Source organism: Erinaceus europaeus, chromosome 15, assembly GCF_950295315.1.
Source record: "Erinaceus europaeus chromosome 15, mEriEur2.1, whole genome shotgun sequence".
NCBI classification, from domain to species: Eukaryota; Metazoa; Chordata; class Mammalia; order Eulipotyphla; family Erinaceidae; genus Erinaceus; species Erinaceus europaeus.
In genome coordinates this window covers 45,338,729-45,356,788 of record NC_080176.1, presented here as the reverse complement: position 1 = coordinate 45,356,788, position 18,060 = coordinate 45,338,729, and the positions used below count along the sequence as shown (strand labels likewise).

Here is an 18,060-nt window from a genome sequence, read left to right as displayed (position 1 = left end):
CCCCTCCCCCTCCCCTCTCCCCTCCCCTCCCCCTCCCCTCTCCCCTCCCCTCCCCCTCCCCTCTCCCCTCCCCTCCCCTTCCCCTCTCCCCTCCCCTCCCCCTCCCCTCTCCCCTCCCCCTCCTCCTCCCCTCTTCCTCTCCCCTCTCCCCTCCCCTCCCCCTCCCCTCTCCCCTCCCCTCCCCTCTCCCCTCCCCCTCCTCCTCCCCTCTTCCTCTCCCCTCCCCCTCCCCTCTCCCCTCCCCTCCCCCTCCCCTCTCCCTCCTCCTCCCCTCTTCCTCTCCCCTCCCCCTCCCCTCTCCCCTCCCCTCCCCCTCCCCTCTCCCTCTTCCTCTCCCCTCCCCCTCCCCTCTCCCCTCCCCTCCCCCTCCCCTCTCCCTCCCCTCTCCCCTCCCCTCCCCCTCCCCTCTCCCCTCCCCCTCCTCCTCCCCTCTTCCTCTCCCCTCCCCTCCCCCTCCCCTCTCCCTCCCCTCTCCCCTCCCCTCCCCCTCCCCTCTCCCCTCCCTTCTCCCCTCCCCCTCCTCCTCCCCTCTTCCTCTCCCCTCCCTCTCTCCCTCTTCCTCTCCCCTCCCCCTCTCCTCTCCCCTCCCCCTCCCTCTCCCTCTCCCTCTCTCTATCCCTATCTAGCTATTTTCACCTACTCAATTATATAGTATTTTTTTTATCAAGACATTCATAGGACAATGTTAGCTTTGGGCTTTGTTTTTATTTTATTTTATTTATTTTTTAATTAATTTATTAGGAGATTAATGTTTTGCTGTCGACAGTAAATACAATAGTTTGCACATGCATAACATTTCTCAGTTTTCCATAGAATATACAACTCCCACTAGTTCCTCTGTCATCCTGTTCCAGCACCCAAACTCCCCCCACACACACACACACCCCAGAGTATTTTACTTTTGTCAAATACACCATTTTTAAAAATGTATTTATTTATTTATTATTGGATAGAGGTAGAGAGAAATTGAGAGGGGAGGAGGAGATAAAAAGGGGGTGTGAGAGAGGGAGGGAGAGAGAGAGAGACACCTACAGCCCTGCTTCCCCACTTGTGAAACTTTCCCTCTGCAGGTGGGGACCAGGGGCTTGAACCTGGATCCTTGTGCACTATAGTGTGTATACACTTAACCAGGTACACCACCACCTGGCCCCACCTATATAATGTAATCTAAGTAGTATCATAAAAACAAATGTTTGGAGTACATGTACAATATATATTTGGTGTAGGTTAATTTGTCTCTATAAAATTTTCTAAGCTTTTAAAGCATGCTTTTTGATTGGCAAGCATAACTTCCTTTCTGATTAAAAAAAAAAAGAAGAAAAACACTCTAAAATGTTAAAAGTTGTTTGCCCTAGAATTTCAGAGAGAAAAAAAAAGTTAAAATAGCCATAGTTTTCTATGCTTGGCCACAGAATAGAAGTTATATCTCATTGTCATCACTGTCACTGTTCCAGGACAACTTTTCCAGATAGAAAGAGACAGAGGGGGAAAAAAATCACAGCACCAATGCTTCTGTTACAGTGTGAACCAGGCTCTGTGCTAGGCCACATGCATGAGAAGAAGGTGCCCACTCCAAGTGAGCTGTTTTGCTGATCCAGGATATAGGGAATTTTCTTAAATTTAGTCTTCATTGTGTAATAATTCATACTTGCAACTGTGGAAGGGTTCTACTTGTCCTAGCTTAGGATTGTTAAATAATATAATATGTGGTTATAACTATTAAAAATGACACATGAAGGCTTTCTCTGAGTTAAAGTGGAATTTTACCTAAGATTTAGAAGAAATTTTTACATGGATTTTTTTTTTTTCTAAAGTAAATTCTAAAATGGATTTCCTTGTTTTGACTGTGCATCACTTAAATTACATGGAAAGTCATGAACCAAGAGTGGAAGAAACCTGCAACAACTAGTTGGTTTTTTTGCACACTACTCAATGAGCTTACTATGACTAGGAAACCTTTAGTCTCAGGCAGCAGGCCACTAGCCACCATACGGCAGAGAGGTTTGTCCTTGTTGTCTTGGTGAAACAATTAAAGACCAGCTTCTCTGTCATCATGCAGGAATCCCTCTCTGTGCCCTTAAAGACCTGGTTAGTTGATAGTCTTATGAATGTGCTATCTACAAATGCCCTGTATGTGAGGGTATGCAATGACACATAAACTCGACAGTTTATTTAGATTGGGTACCCTGTTACTTCTTAACTTCTGTCCATGAGTGACATCATCCCATATTCATCTTTCTCTTTCTGATTTATCTCAGTTAACATGATTCCTTCAAGCTCCATCTAGGATGAAGTGAAGAAGGTGAATTCATCAATTTTAATAGTTGAATGATATGCTGTACTACTAAATACACAGCATATAATATAGAGTAGAATAAGTATGCTAAACATTGATCATTGCCATTAAGTGTAAATTTAGTATTAATATTTTATTGTTGCTGCAACACCAGGATCTCATGCATGCTGGATTCTGCTGCTCTCAGGCTTACTTTCCTATTATTTTTAGCGTGACAGAGAGGGAGAGACAGAAATAGGAGAAATGTCACTGTACCACTCCATAGCTGATAGATCTCCACCTAGTAATATTGATGGAGTTCCCATGTGGTATCAGAATTTGAACTTAAGTTCTCATCCATGGGAATGTGTATGCCATGCCAGGTGAGCTATCTCCTAGTCTTGAGGAAGAAAGAGAGGGAAGGGAAGAAAGCATTCTTCAGAACACAATAGCAGAGAAGTTCTCTAATCTAGAAAACATAAAAGATATAAAAGTTCAAGAAGCCCAGAAGGACAAAGGAACCCTAAAGCAACTTGAAGGAAAGAAATCACTAAAGTTAGGGCAGAAATATATAACATTGAAAATAAGAAAAACATACAAAAGATCAACAAAAGGAAATGTTGGTTCTTTAAAGAATGAACAAAATTGACAAACCTTTAGCCAGACTCACAAAACAAAAAAGGGAGAATACCCAAATAAATCAGATTGTAATGAAAGAGGAGATATCACAACAAACACCACAGAAATTCAACATATCATGCTAAGCTTCTATGAACAACTCTATGCCACCAAGCTAGGGAACCTGGAAGAAATGCATGATTTCCTAGAGACCGATGAACTTCCAAAATTAAGTAAAGAGGAACTAGATTATATGAACAGGCCCATCACAGCTAATGAAATTGAAACAGTTATCAAAAATCTCCCCAAAAATAAAAGTCCTGGACCAAATGGCTTTACAAATGAATTCTATAAAACCTTCAAAGAAGAACTAATACCTCTACTTTTTAAAAGTCTTCCAGAAGATGGAAGATGCTGGAATACTCCCTGCCAGCTTCTATGAAGCCAGCATCACTCTGATACCAAAAGCAGACAGGGACACAACCAAAAAAGAAAACAACAGACCAATATATCTGATGAACATAGATGCTAGAATATTGAATAAAATTCTAGCCAACGAAATACAGCAGTATATTCAAAAGGTTGTTCATCATGACCAAGTGGGGTTTATCCCAGGCATGCAAGGTTGGTTTAATATATGTAAATCAATCAACGTGATCCACCACATCAATAAAAGCAAGACCAAAACTACATGGTCATATCCATAGATGCAGAGAAAGCAATTTACAAAATACAACATCCCTTTATGATCAAAACACTACAAAAAATGGGAATAGATGGAAAATTCCTCAAGATAGTGGAGTCTATATATAGCAAACCTGCAGCCAACATCATAATCAATGGTGAAAATCTGGAAGTATTTCCCCTTAGATCAGGTACTAGACAGGGATGCCCACTATCACCATTACTATTCAACATAGTGTTGGAAGTTCTTGCCATAGCAATAAGGCAAGAAAAAGGAATTAAAGGCATACAGATTGGAAGAGAAGAAGTCAAACTCTTCCTATTTGCAGATGACATGATAGCATACATAGAAAAACCTAAGCAATCCAGAAGAAGCTTTTGGAAATCATCAGGCAATACAGTAAGGTGTCAGTCTACAAAATTAACATTCAAAAGTCAGTGACTTTCCTCCATGTAAACACTGAGTTAGAAGACGATGAAATCCAGAAATCTATTCCTTTGCAACAAAAACAATAAAATATCTAGGAATAAACCTAACCAAAGAAGTGAAAGACTTGTATACTGAAAATTATGAGTCACTACTCAAGGAAATTGAAAAAGACACAAAGAAGTGGATAGATATTCCATGTTCATGGGTTGGAAGAATTAACATCATCAAAATACTACCTAGAGCCATATACAAATTTAATACTATCCTCATCAAAATCCCAACCACATTTTTTAGGAGAATAGAACAAATGGTACAAATGCTTATCTGGAGCCAGAAAAGACCTAGAATTGCCAAAACAATCTTGAGAAGAACAGAATTGGAGGCATCACACTCCTAGATAAAACTGTATTATAGGGTCATTGTAATCAAAACTGCTTGGTACTGGAACATGAATAGACACACTGACCAGTGGAATAGAATTGAGAGCTCAGAAGTAAGCCCCCACACATATGGACATCTAATCTTTGACAAAGGAGCCCAGACTAATTAAGTGGGGAAAGCAGTGTCTCTTCAACAAATGGTGTTGGAAAAACTGGGTTGAAACATGCAGAAGAATTACACTGAACCACTGTATTTCACCAAATACAAAAGTAAATTCCAAGTGGATCAAGTACTTGAATGTTAGACCAGAAACTATCAGATACTTAGAGGAAAATATTGGCAGAACTCTTTTCCATATAAATTTTAAAGACATTTTCAATGAAATGAATCCAGTTACAAAGAAGACTAAGGCAAGCATAAACCTATGGGACTACATCAAATTAAAAAGCTTCTGCACATGTAGAAACCACTACCCAAATATTCATACAGCAGACAAGAAGCTAATAACTAAAATATATAAAGAGCTTGCCAAACTCAAGAACAAGAAAACAAATAACCCCATCCAAAAATGGGGGGAGGACTTGGACAGAATATTCACCACAGAAGAGATCCAAAAGGCTGAGAAGCACATGAAAAAAATGCTCCAAGTCTTTTATTGTCAGAGAAATGCAAATAAAGACAACAATGAGATACCTGTTCCTGTGAGAATGTCATACATCAGAAAAGGTAACAGCAACAAATGCTGGTGAGGTTGTGGGGTCAAAGGAACCCTCCTGCACTGCTGGTGGGGATGTCAATTGGTCCAACCTCTGTGGAGAACAGTCTGGAGAACTCTGAGAAGGCTAGAAATGGACCTACCGTATGATCTGGCAGTTCCTCTCCTGGGGATATATCCTAAGGAATCCAACACACCCATTCCAAAAAGATTTGTGTACACATATGTTCTTAGCAACATAATTTGTAATAGCCAAAACCTGGAAGCAACCCAGGTGTCCAACAACAGATGAGTGGCTGAGCAAGTTTGTGGTACATATACAGTGAAATACTACTCAGCTATTAAAAATGGTGACTTAGGCAGTCGAGTGGTAGCGCAGCGGGTTAAGCGCATGTGGAGTAAAGTGCAAGGACAGGCATAAGGATCCTGGTTCCAGCCCCTGGCTCCCCACCTGCAGAAGCATTGCTTCACAAGTGGTGAAGCAAGTCTGCAGGTGTCTGCCTTTTTCTCCCCCTCTGTCTTCCACTTCTCTCTACATTTCTCTCTGTCCTATCCAACAACAGTGACATTAATAACAACAACAATAATAACTACAACAATAAAACAAGGGCAACAAAATGGAATAAATAAATAAAATAAATAATTGAAAAAAAGAAAAAAACAATTTAAAAAACGGTGACCTCACCATTTTCAGCTGGTCTTGGATGGACCTTGAAAAATTCACATTAAGTGAAATAAGTCAGACACAGAAGGATGAATATGGGATCATGTCACTCTCAGGCAGAAGTTGAAAAACAAGATCAGAAGAGAAAACACAAGTAGGCTCTGAACTGAAATGTTGCACCAAAGTAAAAGACTCTGGGGTGAGTGGGGGTGGGGGGAGAGTACAGGTCCAAAAAGGATGACAGAGGACCTAGTGGAGGTTGTATTGTTATATGGAAAACTGAGAAATGTTATGCATATACAAACTATTATATTTACTGTCGAATGCAAGACATAAATTCCCCAATAAAGAAAAATAAATAAATAAATAAATAAAAGTAGTGTGTATGATAACATTGAGTGTCTATTCTCAGAGGCAGTCATTGTGGGAAATTATAAGTGACTTTCTCGATGCCCTCTGTCAGAATTAGTGCCCTCTGAAGATTGTCATGCCGGTTTCAATTAAAAACTTTTCTTATTGCCATTTATTATGGCACTTGTTCTGTTTGTTTGCTAAACATAGACTTAGATGTACTTTCTGAACGTAGAAGTTCTTAAATAAATAAAAAATTGAAAAGTTTGATTATGTTCCACTAACTTGACATTCATTTTTATTTTTTTTAATATTTATTTATTTATTCCCTTTTGTTGTCCTTGTTGTTTTAGTGTTGTAGTTATTATTGTGGTTGTTGTTGTTGGATAGGACAGAGAGAAATGGAGAGAGGAGGGGAAGACAGAGAGGGGGAGAGAAAGATAGACACCTGCAGACCTGCTTCACCGCCTGTGAAGTGACTCCCCTGCAGGTGGGGAGCTGGGGGCTCGAGGGGGGCTGGGGGCTCGAACCAGGATCCTTACGTTGGTCCTTGTGCTTTGCGCCACGTACGCTTAACCCACTGCGCTACCGCCCGGCTCCCTGACATATGCTTTCTAATGTTAGCTATGTTCTTGCAGATGACAGCATTTCCTTTTCTTTATGCTTAAATAGTGAAATGATCGAATTTGATCAGTCTTAAGGGTCTCTTGAATTTGTTTACCTCAGACTCCACATCTATTCACTCATAACCTTACTCTAGGTCCTGGGGTCCTTAGCTAAACATCTGCAGTGGTTTGCTGCTGCTCCTTCACTCTCTTTCCAGCTGAAGGGAACTTGGTTTTCTGTGTCTAACCTTCATGACTCCACTGTTTGGAATTTCTCAGTGGTTCTGTGTATACGTCAGTAAACACATTGGCAACCCTGTGACAAATCTCTTCTACTGGCAGGTGCTAATGAGTAAAGCCATCTTTCTTTCTTTCTCTCTTTCTTTTTAAAAATTGATTTAATAATGATCAATAAGACCACAGTATAAGAGGGGTACAATTCCTTACAATTCCCACTGTTAGAGTTCCATATCCCATCCCCTCCATTGGAAGCTTTCCTGTTCTTTATCCCTCTGGGAACATGAACCCAGCTTCATTACGGGGTATAGAAAGTGGGAGGTCTAGCATCTGTAATTGCTTCTCTACTGAGCACGGATATTGGCAGGTCTATCCATACTTTCAGCCTATTTCTATTTTTCCCTAGTGGGGCATAGAATTGGAGAGGTGGGGTTCTAGGACACATTTGTTGGGGTCATCTGTCCAGGAAAGTCAGGTTGTTGTCAGGGTAGCATCTACAGCCTGGAGGTTGAAAAGTCCTAAGATATAAAGCAGAACAAATTGTGTAATAATAAGAAACATCAAAGTAGGAATATAGCAGGTAAGATTTGGAATCGCCATTTCAGAAAAGCTAGGAAGTCTATTTTAGTTATATTCCAAGGAGCCCAAGACTTTACTAATTTTTGCCTGAGCCCAACAGCTAACATGCAGGTGGGCCAAAGGTATTGTCTGGGGAGATGGTGTCAGAGTTGGAAAGAACTGAATCTGGGCAGAGAGCATCTCCCAAATATGGGGAAAGTAATATATATATATATATGTATATATATATATATTTAACTGTAAAGCATCAATTTGATCTGGGGTCCATAGTCAGCACAGGAGCCTGTGTAACCTCTGCATCCCTGTAGGTCTGAGCTCACATTCTGTGGTCATAGGTAGGGCCATTCTAGGCTGCACTCATTGCTGGATCCATCTTCCTGGAGTGGCAGAGTATGTTGACCCAACCTCCCTTTGGTGAATGGGCAGTGTCCACCAATGTTGACCCGCATTGAGGGCAAGGTCCTAGAGAAGACCACAAGAGGGTCCACTATGCTGTTCCTGGTAGAGATGACCCGTGACAATGGAGAGAGGGATCTATGTGGGAACCCCAGGACTCCCTGACTAGGGCCCCAGATGATGAGGTGTAAAGCCAATTTCTATTATGATTACTCTCTAAAGCAGTACATGCATTCATAACCCCACTAAACTTTATTGTATGTGTTTATCTTCAATAACATGTTTAGGGAGATAAGTGACTTCTAATATATTTTAGTGTGTGATATTTAGTATGAAAGAAGGATGAGTGTAATGTCTGTGTTGGTAAACCCAGTTGAGCATACCTGCTACCATATACAGTGACTTGGGTTTAAGCCCCCAGTCCTCATCTACAAAGGGGAAGCCCCATAAGTGGGGGGGGTTGTGATGCAGGTCACTCTGCCCTCCCACCCACCATCACCCCTCTCAATTTCTCTCTGTCCTGTAAATAAAAGAAAGAGAAACAAAATTGTAATCATTTTTATCTGTGAAGGGGGTGGGGTTCATGGCTTAAAGTGCAGTAGTAGTGCAGTCATTGACACATGGGTATAACGTCATTATGCACCAGGCCCCCAAGCTTGTCAATAAATAGCCCCTCCCTCCCCCACCACCCCCAGAGTCCTTTGTCACTATGCCCAGTCCAAGTTTCACTTTATGTTCCCTCTTCCTATTCTTATTTATTAAGTCCCACTTATCAGTTAAAAAAAAATTAAAGAAGTGAAGATGGAGAACTCTATTTAATTAGAATGAAAACCGTCGTCAGCTCATTTTTGCGCTAGAGGAGACTCACTTCATAAAGGCAGGGAATGCTCATTTGCATTATGCATATTAACATCATTACAAATTGAAACAAATGTCACTAAATGCTATCTCTGCCCTCAACGCTCCTTAGTTAATGGAATCTTAGTGATTTCTGTCATTTTGATCACAACTATTCCAAATTTTAGTCACATTTTGAGCCTCCTATTTAACTGTCCTTTTTTATTTAAAGAAAAGTGTTTTCTCATTTAGAAAGGAAAATATATATTAGAAGAATAAGCTGTTTCCCCTAAATAACAGATTAGTCCAAGTGCAGAATCATGAAACTGAAAAAGCTCTGGAAACCAAAGTCTTGACATAAATATTGATCTTCACAAAACTTAATTATCGGGAAAACAGGACTCGCAAATTTACATTTTAGACTTAGATTTTCTTTAATAAGCCATAAACTTCTAATTCATCCCATCATTTCATTAAAATTAACATGCCCAAAATGAATCCCTGATCTTACCACCCAAATTATCTCCTTAGTGGTTGAAATTTCCTTTGTTCATCATGCAACGGACATAGTTCACTGTGTTCAATTTCTTCAGTTTCCTAAGCAGTCATGTTTAAGAGTATTCACCCTTGCTGAATAACAACTTCTTTATATGCGGTTCTCTTGAAGATACGGTAGCATAAATTTTAATTTTTGCTTGTAGTCAATATTTTATATCTGATCATGTTAGTGAAACTTTTCATGTTTCTTTGCCATGTTGTTCTCACAAGTATACAGTTTCTTATCTCCCTGTGAGTTGTCAGCCTACCACACCCAGTACTAATTCGCTATGTTCACCATAGGACACTGGGAATCAACAGGTTTTTTTTTTTTCAGAAGTTAAATATATTAAAAACTAAATATACTAAAAACAACCACCCCCCACCCCAACTTGCTCATTTATGAATACCTGGAGACAGATCCTCTGAAACTTTTGGGAAATCAGCCAGTCCACCAACTGCAGGAATCTGAAGCAGAGGAATCCACAAGCATATATGTGATCTTTTTGGCAAATCTATCTTGGCATCGAGTATGATACAGAGTAGAATCCAAACTTAACAGAATCATAGGCCTAGGGGAAAAACCCCAGCTTAAAGGGCATTTTTCTAGTTACTGCAAAGGTAGGAGTTTAAGGGGGAATATTTGCCAGCCAGAACAAAACCAGGACAATTTTAGTATTTATCTCTCAAAGATAGTCAGAATTAAAGCTGGTATATTCCAAGTGCTGCCTAAATGTTGGCACAGGGATCCAACTTCATCTTATACTTATACTTTCCCCAGTACTTATACTGTGCTACCAAGTCTGTGCCATCTTCTGTAACCCCCCAACCTCATCCCTGTGACAGCTCCATCATTCCTGCTCTTCCAGTCCCTCTCCTCAAGAGTCCATTCACTCAACACTCCCAGAAACTTCTAACCTCTCCCTCTCAATATCACCCCAAACAAATGGATTAAATAATCTATACAAAGGGCTAAGCAGTGGTACACTAAGTAGAACAGGCACATCATCACGTACAAGGCTCTGAGTTTAAGACCTAGGTTCCTACCTGCAGGAGGGAAGCCATCATGGACAACAGAGCAGTGGTGCAGGTGTCTCTTTTGCTCATTCCTTCTTTATTCCCCACCCCTTCACTCTTAAATTATTTCTTCCTCTATGAGAGAAAGAGAGAAAGAAAAAAAAAAGGAATAATAATAAAAAAAAAAAACCACTGGGAGTGATGGTTTTTGTGTAGGCACTGAGCCCCGGCAATAACCCTGGAGGCAAAAAAATTTAATAAACAAACAAATAAATACACCACCCAAATAAAAAAAAATGCCACAATTTCTGCTTGTTGTTTTCTTTCTGAAAAACTGAACACAATTTAAAAGTAATATTTTATAATGGAAGGAAAAGTGTATTATATCGCATTATCCAATAAATAAAATTTGTTTTTATAAAGTTTCTGATATACCTTTGATGTCGCTTTTAAAAAATTGCCACAATAAAATATAGGAAGCTGGAGTCAGAAGATAGCTTGCCTGTCTAATAGAGTACATAGTTCTCTGTGCTCCAGAATTGGGGTTGAGCCCCTGGACACCATGTGGATGGAGTACCATGCAATGAGTAAGCTTCACCAGTGGGAGGAGAGTTGCATTCATTCTTCTCTCTGTCTCCTCCTCTCTCTTTCTTACTCTTTAAAAAGTAAAATAGTCGGGAGTTGGGCAGTGGCGCAGCAGGTTAAGTACATGTGGCGCAAAGCGCAAAGACCGACATAAGGATCCTGGTTCAAGCCCCCTGCTCCTCACCTGCAGGGGAGTCACTTCACAGGTGGTGAAGCAGGTCTACAGGTATCTGTCTTTCTCTCCCCCTCTCTGTCTTCCCCTCCTCTCTCCATTTCTGTCCTATCCAACAACGACATCAATAACCACAACAATGTTAAACAACAAGGGCAACAAAAGGGAAAATAAATAAATAAATAAATATATAAAAAATAAAATAAAAATAAAATTGTCTGCTAGGAGCAGTGACATTGTGGAGAGAGAGAAAGAGAGAGAGAGAGAGGGAATGGAAGAAAGAGACAGAAAGAAAATGCAGTGTCTATAATCAAAGTCAATTTCCCTTTCATTTTCAAAGTATAGTTTTTGAAATAAAGATGAGATAGTGTGTGGAAAAATATATAAGTAAATATTCATTATAGTACTTTGCACTTAAAAGACAGCCAATAAACTCAATCAAGCTACTGAGTGAATTCTGAGAAAATTGTGTTAACAAAAACAAGATAAAGCTCAAAAATTTTGCGCTGTTTTTAAACAAAAGGATGAATATGGGATGACCTCACTCATAGACAGAAGTTGAAAAGCAAGATCAGGTGAGAAAACACTAGGCAGAACCTGGACTGGAGTTGGTATATTGCACCAAAGTAAAAAGAATCTGGGATGTGGGCAAGGGTGGGGGGTGGGGTTAGGTTCAGCTCCTGGAACAGGATGGCAGTGGACCTAATGGGGTTATATTGTTATGTGTAAAACTGGGAAATGTTATGCATGTACACACTACCACATTTACTGTCGACTGTAATACATTAATACCCCCCAAAAGAAACAAACAAAAAAATTTTTGCACTGTTTTTAACAGATGTCTCTGGTAGATGTCTCTAAGAAGGACTGTGTAAGAAAGATATTCATATCTCTAAAACTAAAGAAAACTATTTTTCATGTCAAAGGGGAGAGAACAGAGCAGCACTAAGTCATTTTATGTGCTGCCAGAGATGGAACACAGGCCTTTATGCATGGAAGGTATGTCTGAGTCATTTTCCTAGCCTAACCACTCACTTTAGCTTGCTTCACTAAATAGTTTTTGGATCAGCTCTTAATGAGCACCTACTAAGTCTCAGGCATTGGTCTCTGTACAAGTTCAGAAGAGGCACAATTTCTAGAAAAAACGTAAAGAGTTAAAAAAAAAAAAAGAGTAAGTCTGGAAGCAAGAGAAGCATTCTCCATCTGAAATGTATACCTTTGATCCCCAACTCTGTGAAAGAGATTAACTGTGAAGTAATTCAAGGTGAAATATAAGCAGCTAACTATAAAGGTGATATGTTAACAACATAAAAACTACTTGTGAAATATGTTCATGGATGAAGTTTTACCCATTTCTGAAATAAATCTAGAGAAAATAAACTCACTGTTTTGAGAGATAATCATTAGAAGACATTCGCATTTGGTTCTTGACAGCCACACTACCTTTTGAGTGAGTGTGTGTGTGTGCGCGCTGCGCTCACTTTTTTTTTTATCTTTGTTTGCTAGCTATCTGTGCCTTTTCATTGGCTGTTTCTCTCTGCTCTAACTTTTAAATACTGCTGCATGCAAACACATCTATGTTTATTCAGACCTTTGCACTCTGGAGGTTCCTTCTAGCATAGACTTTTCATATATATTATTGTTTTTTCCTGCCTGGAACTTTCTTCTGGCTGGCCCTAGCATGGTTGGCTGCCAGTGGTTGACTGCTGTCAACCACACCTATAAATAACAACTTTTTATTTTAGACTTCTAGTTCTGCTCAGATCAAAGCTTCCAAGTTAAATGACCATGTCATTCTTTTCTTCTAAACCTGATAGGAAGAAAACTCTGGAGGCCTATTATATAGTGAAATTGTATGTAGATGTCAGTGATGGCCCCCTCAGTAAAATAATACAAAATTTTTAAATAAAAAAGATACATTTTGTTGTTACTGTATTAACCTGTTCCTTTGTGTTCATTTCCAACATTATCTGTATTTCCAACATTATCTGTCATGATTCCCAGCACACAACAGCCACTCATTGAATGAGTAAGTGAATGAATAAATGATGTCTGGATAATAATTTTCCATGTAATTATTCACCTTTTTTTATTTCCGATGTTTGTTGATCTATTTGCAAATGCATATGAACCTGGAAAGAAGTAGAACAAGTTCCATTTTCATTTGTTCATAAAGGTTTTAACCACTGGTTACACTCACCAATGGTTTTTGAGAATTTCTATTTCCTTACTTAACGTCATGTTGCTAAAATTCTGGATGCGTATCATAGCACCTCCTAGGTGATATCAGGACTCTGAGGTCACATGGCAAGGCATGCACCCTAACTAGTGAGATATCTTTTTCCCATCCAAGAAATTCTTTTTTTTTCCTTTTTAAATAGCATCTTTTATTATAAATACCATCCTGCTGTTTTGACTTGATTTCTTTTGGTACTACAGTTAAGGGTACTAGAGTGCTCAAGTAACCTCTAAGATCTCAGCATTCCCATTTAGTTGAATAAAATAAAGTAATACTAATTATTGGGTGGATGAGCTACCGTAATAGTTATGCCATGAGATTCTCAAACCTGAGGTTTTGAAGTCCCAGGTTCAATACCCCACACCACCAAAAGTCAGAGCTGAGCAGTGTTCTGGTAAAAAAAAAGAAAAAAAAAAAAGAACTGATGCTTTCAATCTCAAATTAAACAGTTACTATGGCATCTCACCTCTTTCCCTCTCTCTCTCTCTTTCTTTCTGTCTAACTGAATGAGAAGGTGGAAGGAAAATCATGTGTGCAATATGGGCCAGTTCCACAGAATTCAAACAAATAAAAACAACTTTCCTTTCCTCTTTCCACATTTCATTATCTCTTCAAATTTATACCTATTGTTTTAAACTTGTTATTTTAATTTTTTTGTTATCTTTATTTATTTGTTGGATAGAGACAGCCAGAAATTGAGAGGGAAGGAGGTGATAGAGAGGAAAAGAGACAGAGACATCTGAAGCCCTATTTCACCACTTGCAAAGCTTTCCCCCTGCAGGTAGGGACCGGAGGCTCGAACTCAGGTCCTTGTGTACTGTAATGTGTGTGTTTAACCAGATGTTTTATAGAGGAACCATTGCACTGACTATGTCTTCCAAGCTAAACAATAAATAAACTGTGTTACATTTAGGAAAAGTATTAGTAATAGTAACAATAACAACAACAATACAAATTGATATTCAACAGATAGTTTTGTCTGGGAAATCCCCCAATACACCAGAAATTAAATTTGAAAAACTTGTAAAAGCAAAAAATAAAATAAAATAAAACAAAGCACTTATTTAAGGCTTAAATTTGGTTTAAATTTTTTTCGCAATGGAACAAAGGCTAATACAAAAGCTAAAACCTCAATCAAAAACAAAAACAGGGAGTTGGGCGGTAGCACAGCGGTTAAGCTCAGGTGTCGCAAAGCACAAGGAGCGGCATAAGGGTCTCGGTTCAAGCCCCCGGCTCCCCACCTGCAGGGGAGTCGCTTCACAGGCGGTGAAGCAGGTCTGCAGGTGTCTATCTTTCTCTCCTCCTCTCTGTCTTCCCCTCCCTCTCTCCATTTCTCTCTGTCCTATCCAACAACAAAGCATCAATAGCAACAACAATAATGACTACAACAATAAAACAAGGGCAAAAACAAAGGGAAAATAAATAAATAAATAAATGTAAAAAAAATAAAAAAAGCTAAAACCCCCATCATTTAAATCAGCCATAAAGTGTGAAAGATAAAAATAATACTTGTTGATAGAAATAAATATTTAAGACTGATTTGTTTCAAATGGCCTTTCCACCCTTCTCTGGAATGAGGAATAATAGGAACCACCCTTGAGGCACTAGAAGTTGAAGTGTAGCAAGAGTTTGGGAATAGTCTGTTGTTCATGGTTATGATGATGGAATGAGGTAGATTTCTAGTCCTTTGTTTTGCTGGCTTCTGGAAAGTCTCATGCTAGAGAGCATGATGTCATCATTCGAAGGATGAGGTGTACTCCTGAAATCATTGCTGGGGAAGCATGAGTATAGAAAAGCTTGGAAACAAAATCATCAGTTCTACTCTCAGGTTGATGATCTAGGCTTATTTTACTAGCAATGGGTCAGTGACACATTCTAGACAGGCAACAGGACTGCTTTCTACTAGTAGTCATTCATTAAGAGTGCATGGGATTAATCCATAGGATGTAAGGCATGTGCTGCTTGCACCTATTTTAAATATATGCTCAGTATTACAATAGTTTTGGTTCTGTGTGTGTTAGTGTTGGAACTGTACTCGTTTACAACAACTGGAATCATGCTCATGTCATGTTGGTTTTTCAAACAGGTTTCTCCAAATGTCTCTGAGACAAACCAAATTAAATGGAACCGTCAAGTTTCTCCTTTGTGGTCACACTTCCTTGGTTTAAGCCAATAATTGAAAAAAGGTTACAGAACAGATGAGTCAGAATGAGTTCTGTCATTGCTTTCTGAAGTGCTGAAAGTATACCGCTTTTCTATTTAATCTCCTAGGCTAAGTGCTGCAATGCCACACAACTTAAGAACAGTTCAAAACAAAACACAATTTTGACTTCGTCCTTTCATTTCTCACCACAAACCTCTTGGATTTTGTGTTAGGAGAGAAAAAGCGGAAATGCCAGTGGCTGTTTAGGAGACCAACTAGGAGATAAGCTAGAAAAATGTCAAAGGTTGTATTTAATAGTGGGAAGGGAGGAGCTGGAGGGGGGAACCAGTCGCCCACATTTAACCAATGGCTAGAACCATAGCCACCCAATTTTCGTAGTACGTTACCTTTGCTTTTGTTATATTTCTGTAACCTTGATCCTTTTGTTTTCTTTACACATCATAACCTTTTTGGTGATTCTCACATAGGATCTGAAATGTCGTAAAACAAAACCAAAACTCAAGAAGAAAGGTGAGCCACCTTTGCAAAGTGTCCGCAATAGCACCGGGAGGCCTGAGTAATTTCCTCGTCCCTCTGGAGTCAGCCCTCTGACTGAGGGGGAGTGTGTATGCATGTGTGGGGGTGCAACTGTAGCAGAAACATTCCACCTTTCCAGCTCCCAGCCGACCCGCGGGGATATGTCACTGAACCCCAGGCAGAGCCTGGGGCAGAGGGCGGAGAGGTCAGCGCACAGGGCGGAGCCAAGGCCCAGGAGCGCGCCCTGCCTTGGGAGTGAGTCTAGGTACAGTCAGGGCTTCTGCTGGGCTGGGCTGGGCTGGGCTGGGCTGGGCTGGGCTGGGCCCGGCCAGCTGCTGATCCTCCCGGCTGACACGGGGCGGGGGGAGAGGGGCCTTATAGGTGGAGTCCACCGCTGAGAAACATCTAGCACAGGTAAAAGGGTGGCGGCGCGAGGGAGTTTCCAGCGGGAGCTTTCTTAGAGAAATGAAGACTAAAGACAAATAGCAAGGAGGGGCCACCTTGTGCCTTTCGGACGCGCCGGCAGCCCCACCCTCCTGCCGAGGGAAAAGCCCCTGGAGTGAGAGGCTGTGGCTTCAGAAAAGCTCTTCTCCCCGTGTTCCACCTTCTCTGCCTTTGGCTCCTCCGCCGCACGCGCCCCCGGAGCCTTCCCACCCGGAGCCCCGCCGCCTGCGCCGGCGACCTGAGCCCGTTGCGCTGCGCCCATGGCGGCTGCCCGACCCGCGAGCTCCCGGGGAGGAGTCCTCCGCCCGCAGCTCCTGCTGACCCTCGCGGTGAGTGGCTCTCTGGGCCACCGCTCCTGGGAAGGGGCTGGAACGATCTTGACCAACTGCAAAACTTTAGGAGCAGGGAGGTGGCGGGCAAATCGGGGGTGAATGGGCCTCGGAAAAGTTGGGGGGAATAAAGTTGACTGGAGTGGGGGAAGACACAGGGGCTTGCAACCTGGGCGCCCAGCTCCCTGGGGGAGAAGGGTGTCTCCGCGAAGTGGTAGATGTAATCAGCTCTGGCAGATGGAGACAGGCACTGGCTGAGAACGCCCATCCAAAACCATGGCCTCTGGGGACGAGCAGGGAGGTGGGAAGTGCTTCTCTGTGCTTTTCTGAATTCATGGGAAAGGCTGCAGGTCACTTCTGCTTCCTTGTCGGGTTCAGATCCCAGAAAGAGGTGCCCCTGGGCGGACACCACCATAATCCCTGGGTGAAGGCAGGCTGAGCTTCCAGATTGGGGTTGGTGGAAGTGTGTGTGTGGGGGGGGGGGGGGGGGGAGGTGCTAGTTGACTTGTCACTTGAATTAAAGAGTGAAAACCGGGTCTGGTGGTGGCTCACCTGGTTGACAGAGCACTTTACAATGTGCAAAGGCCAGGGTTCAAACCTTCAGTCCCCACCTGGGGGGGGGGGGGCTTCATAAATAGTGAAGCAGTGCTGCGGGTCTTTTCTCTCTCTCTCTCTCTCTCTCTCTCTCTCTCTCTTTCTCCCTGTCTCCCTCTCCCTCTCCCTTCCTCTCTATATATATCCCTCCCACTTAATTTCTGGCTGTCTCTACCCAATAAATAAAGATAATAAAAATAAAATAAGTAAGACTGAATGGCCCTGGATGAAGTAGCACTTCCCTTGTCACCTTGGGAGGTAGTTTCCCTTAATTTTTGAGGAAAAAATTACCTGGATTTCAAGTCTCTGGAGGAACCTGAATTCTTCAGCTCACTCCCTGGCTCCCTCACTTCCACTTAAAGAACACAGTAAGACTATCCTAGCCACCTAGAAAGAAAGGAAGTACCTAATTTGGAGCAGGACAGCGCTCCTCACTGGCCTGAAGGACTTGGAACTTACTGAAGGATTTTATCAGTGTCCTCTGGACAGCAATCTAATAGGGGGGAGTAGTCTTTGCAGGAATTCTCCTTTGGTCCCTGGAAGAAGAAAGTCAAATGTGCACACTACTTGTTAATGCCTTTTTATGTTGAACTGCAGGCACTAGAGCTTCAAGGACAAGATCAGAAAACACTAGACACAGTCCTCTAGCAAACTACAGCAGAATTGGTGGAAATTGGAGGGCTGAAATGTT

The 18,060-nt window shown here is 41.3% G+C and overlaps 1 protein-coding gene across 4 annotated transcripts in view; it reads left to right on the top strand.

Annotated features, from left to right (window-relative positions):
- Nucleotides 1–16,321: 16,321 nt before the first annotated feature.
- The window catches only part of DSC2 (desmocollin 2), a 32,064-nt gene continuing 30,325 nt past the window's right edge, over nucleotides 16,322–18,060 (top strand). For 3 of the 4 annotated variants that reach the window (XM_060173651.1, XM_060173650.1, XM_060173652.1), the window contains exon 1: nucleotides 16,323–16,775. In XM_060173651.1, coding sequence (XP_060029634.1) covers nucleotides 16,707–16,775 — 69 coding nt within the window. In that variant the 5' untranslated portion in view covers nucleotides 16,323–16,706. Of the gene's footprint in view, nucleotides 16,776–18,060 lie in introns of all 4 variants that reach the window. The other variant, XM_060173653.1, reaches the window with a different exon arrangement.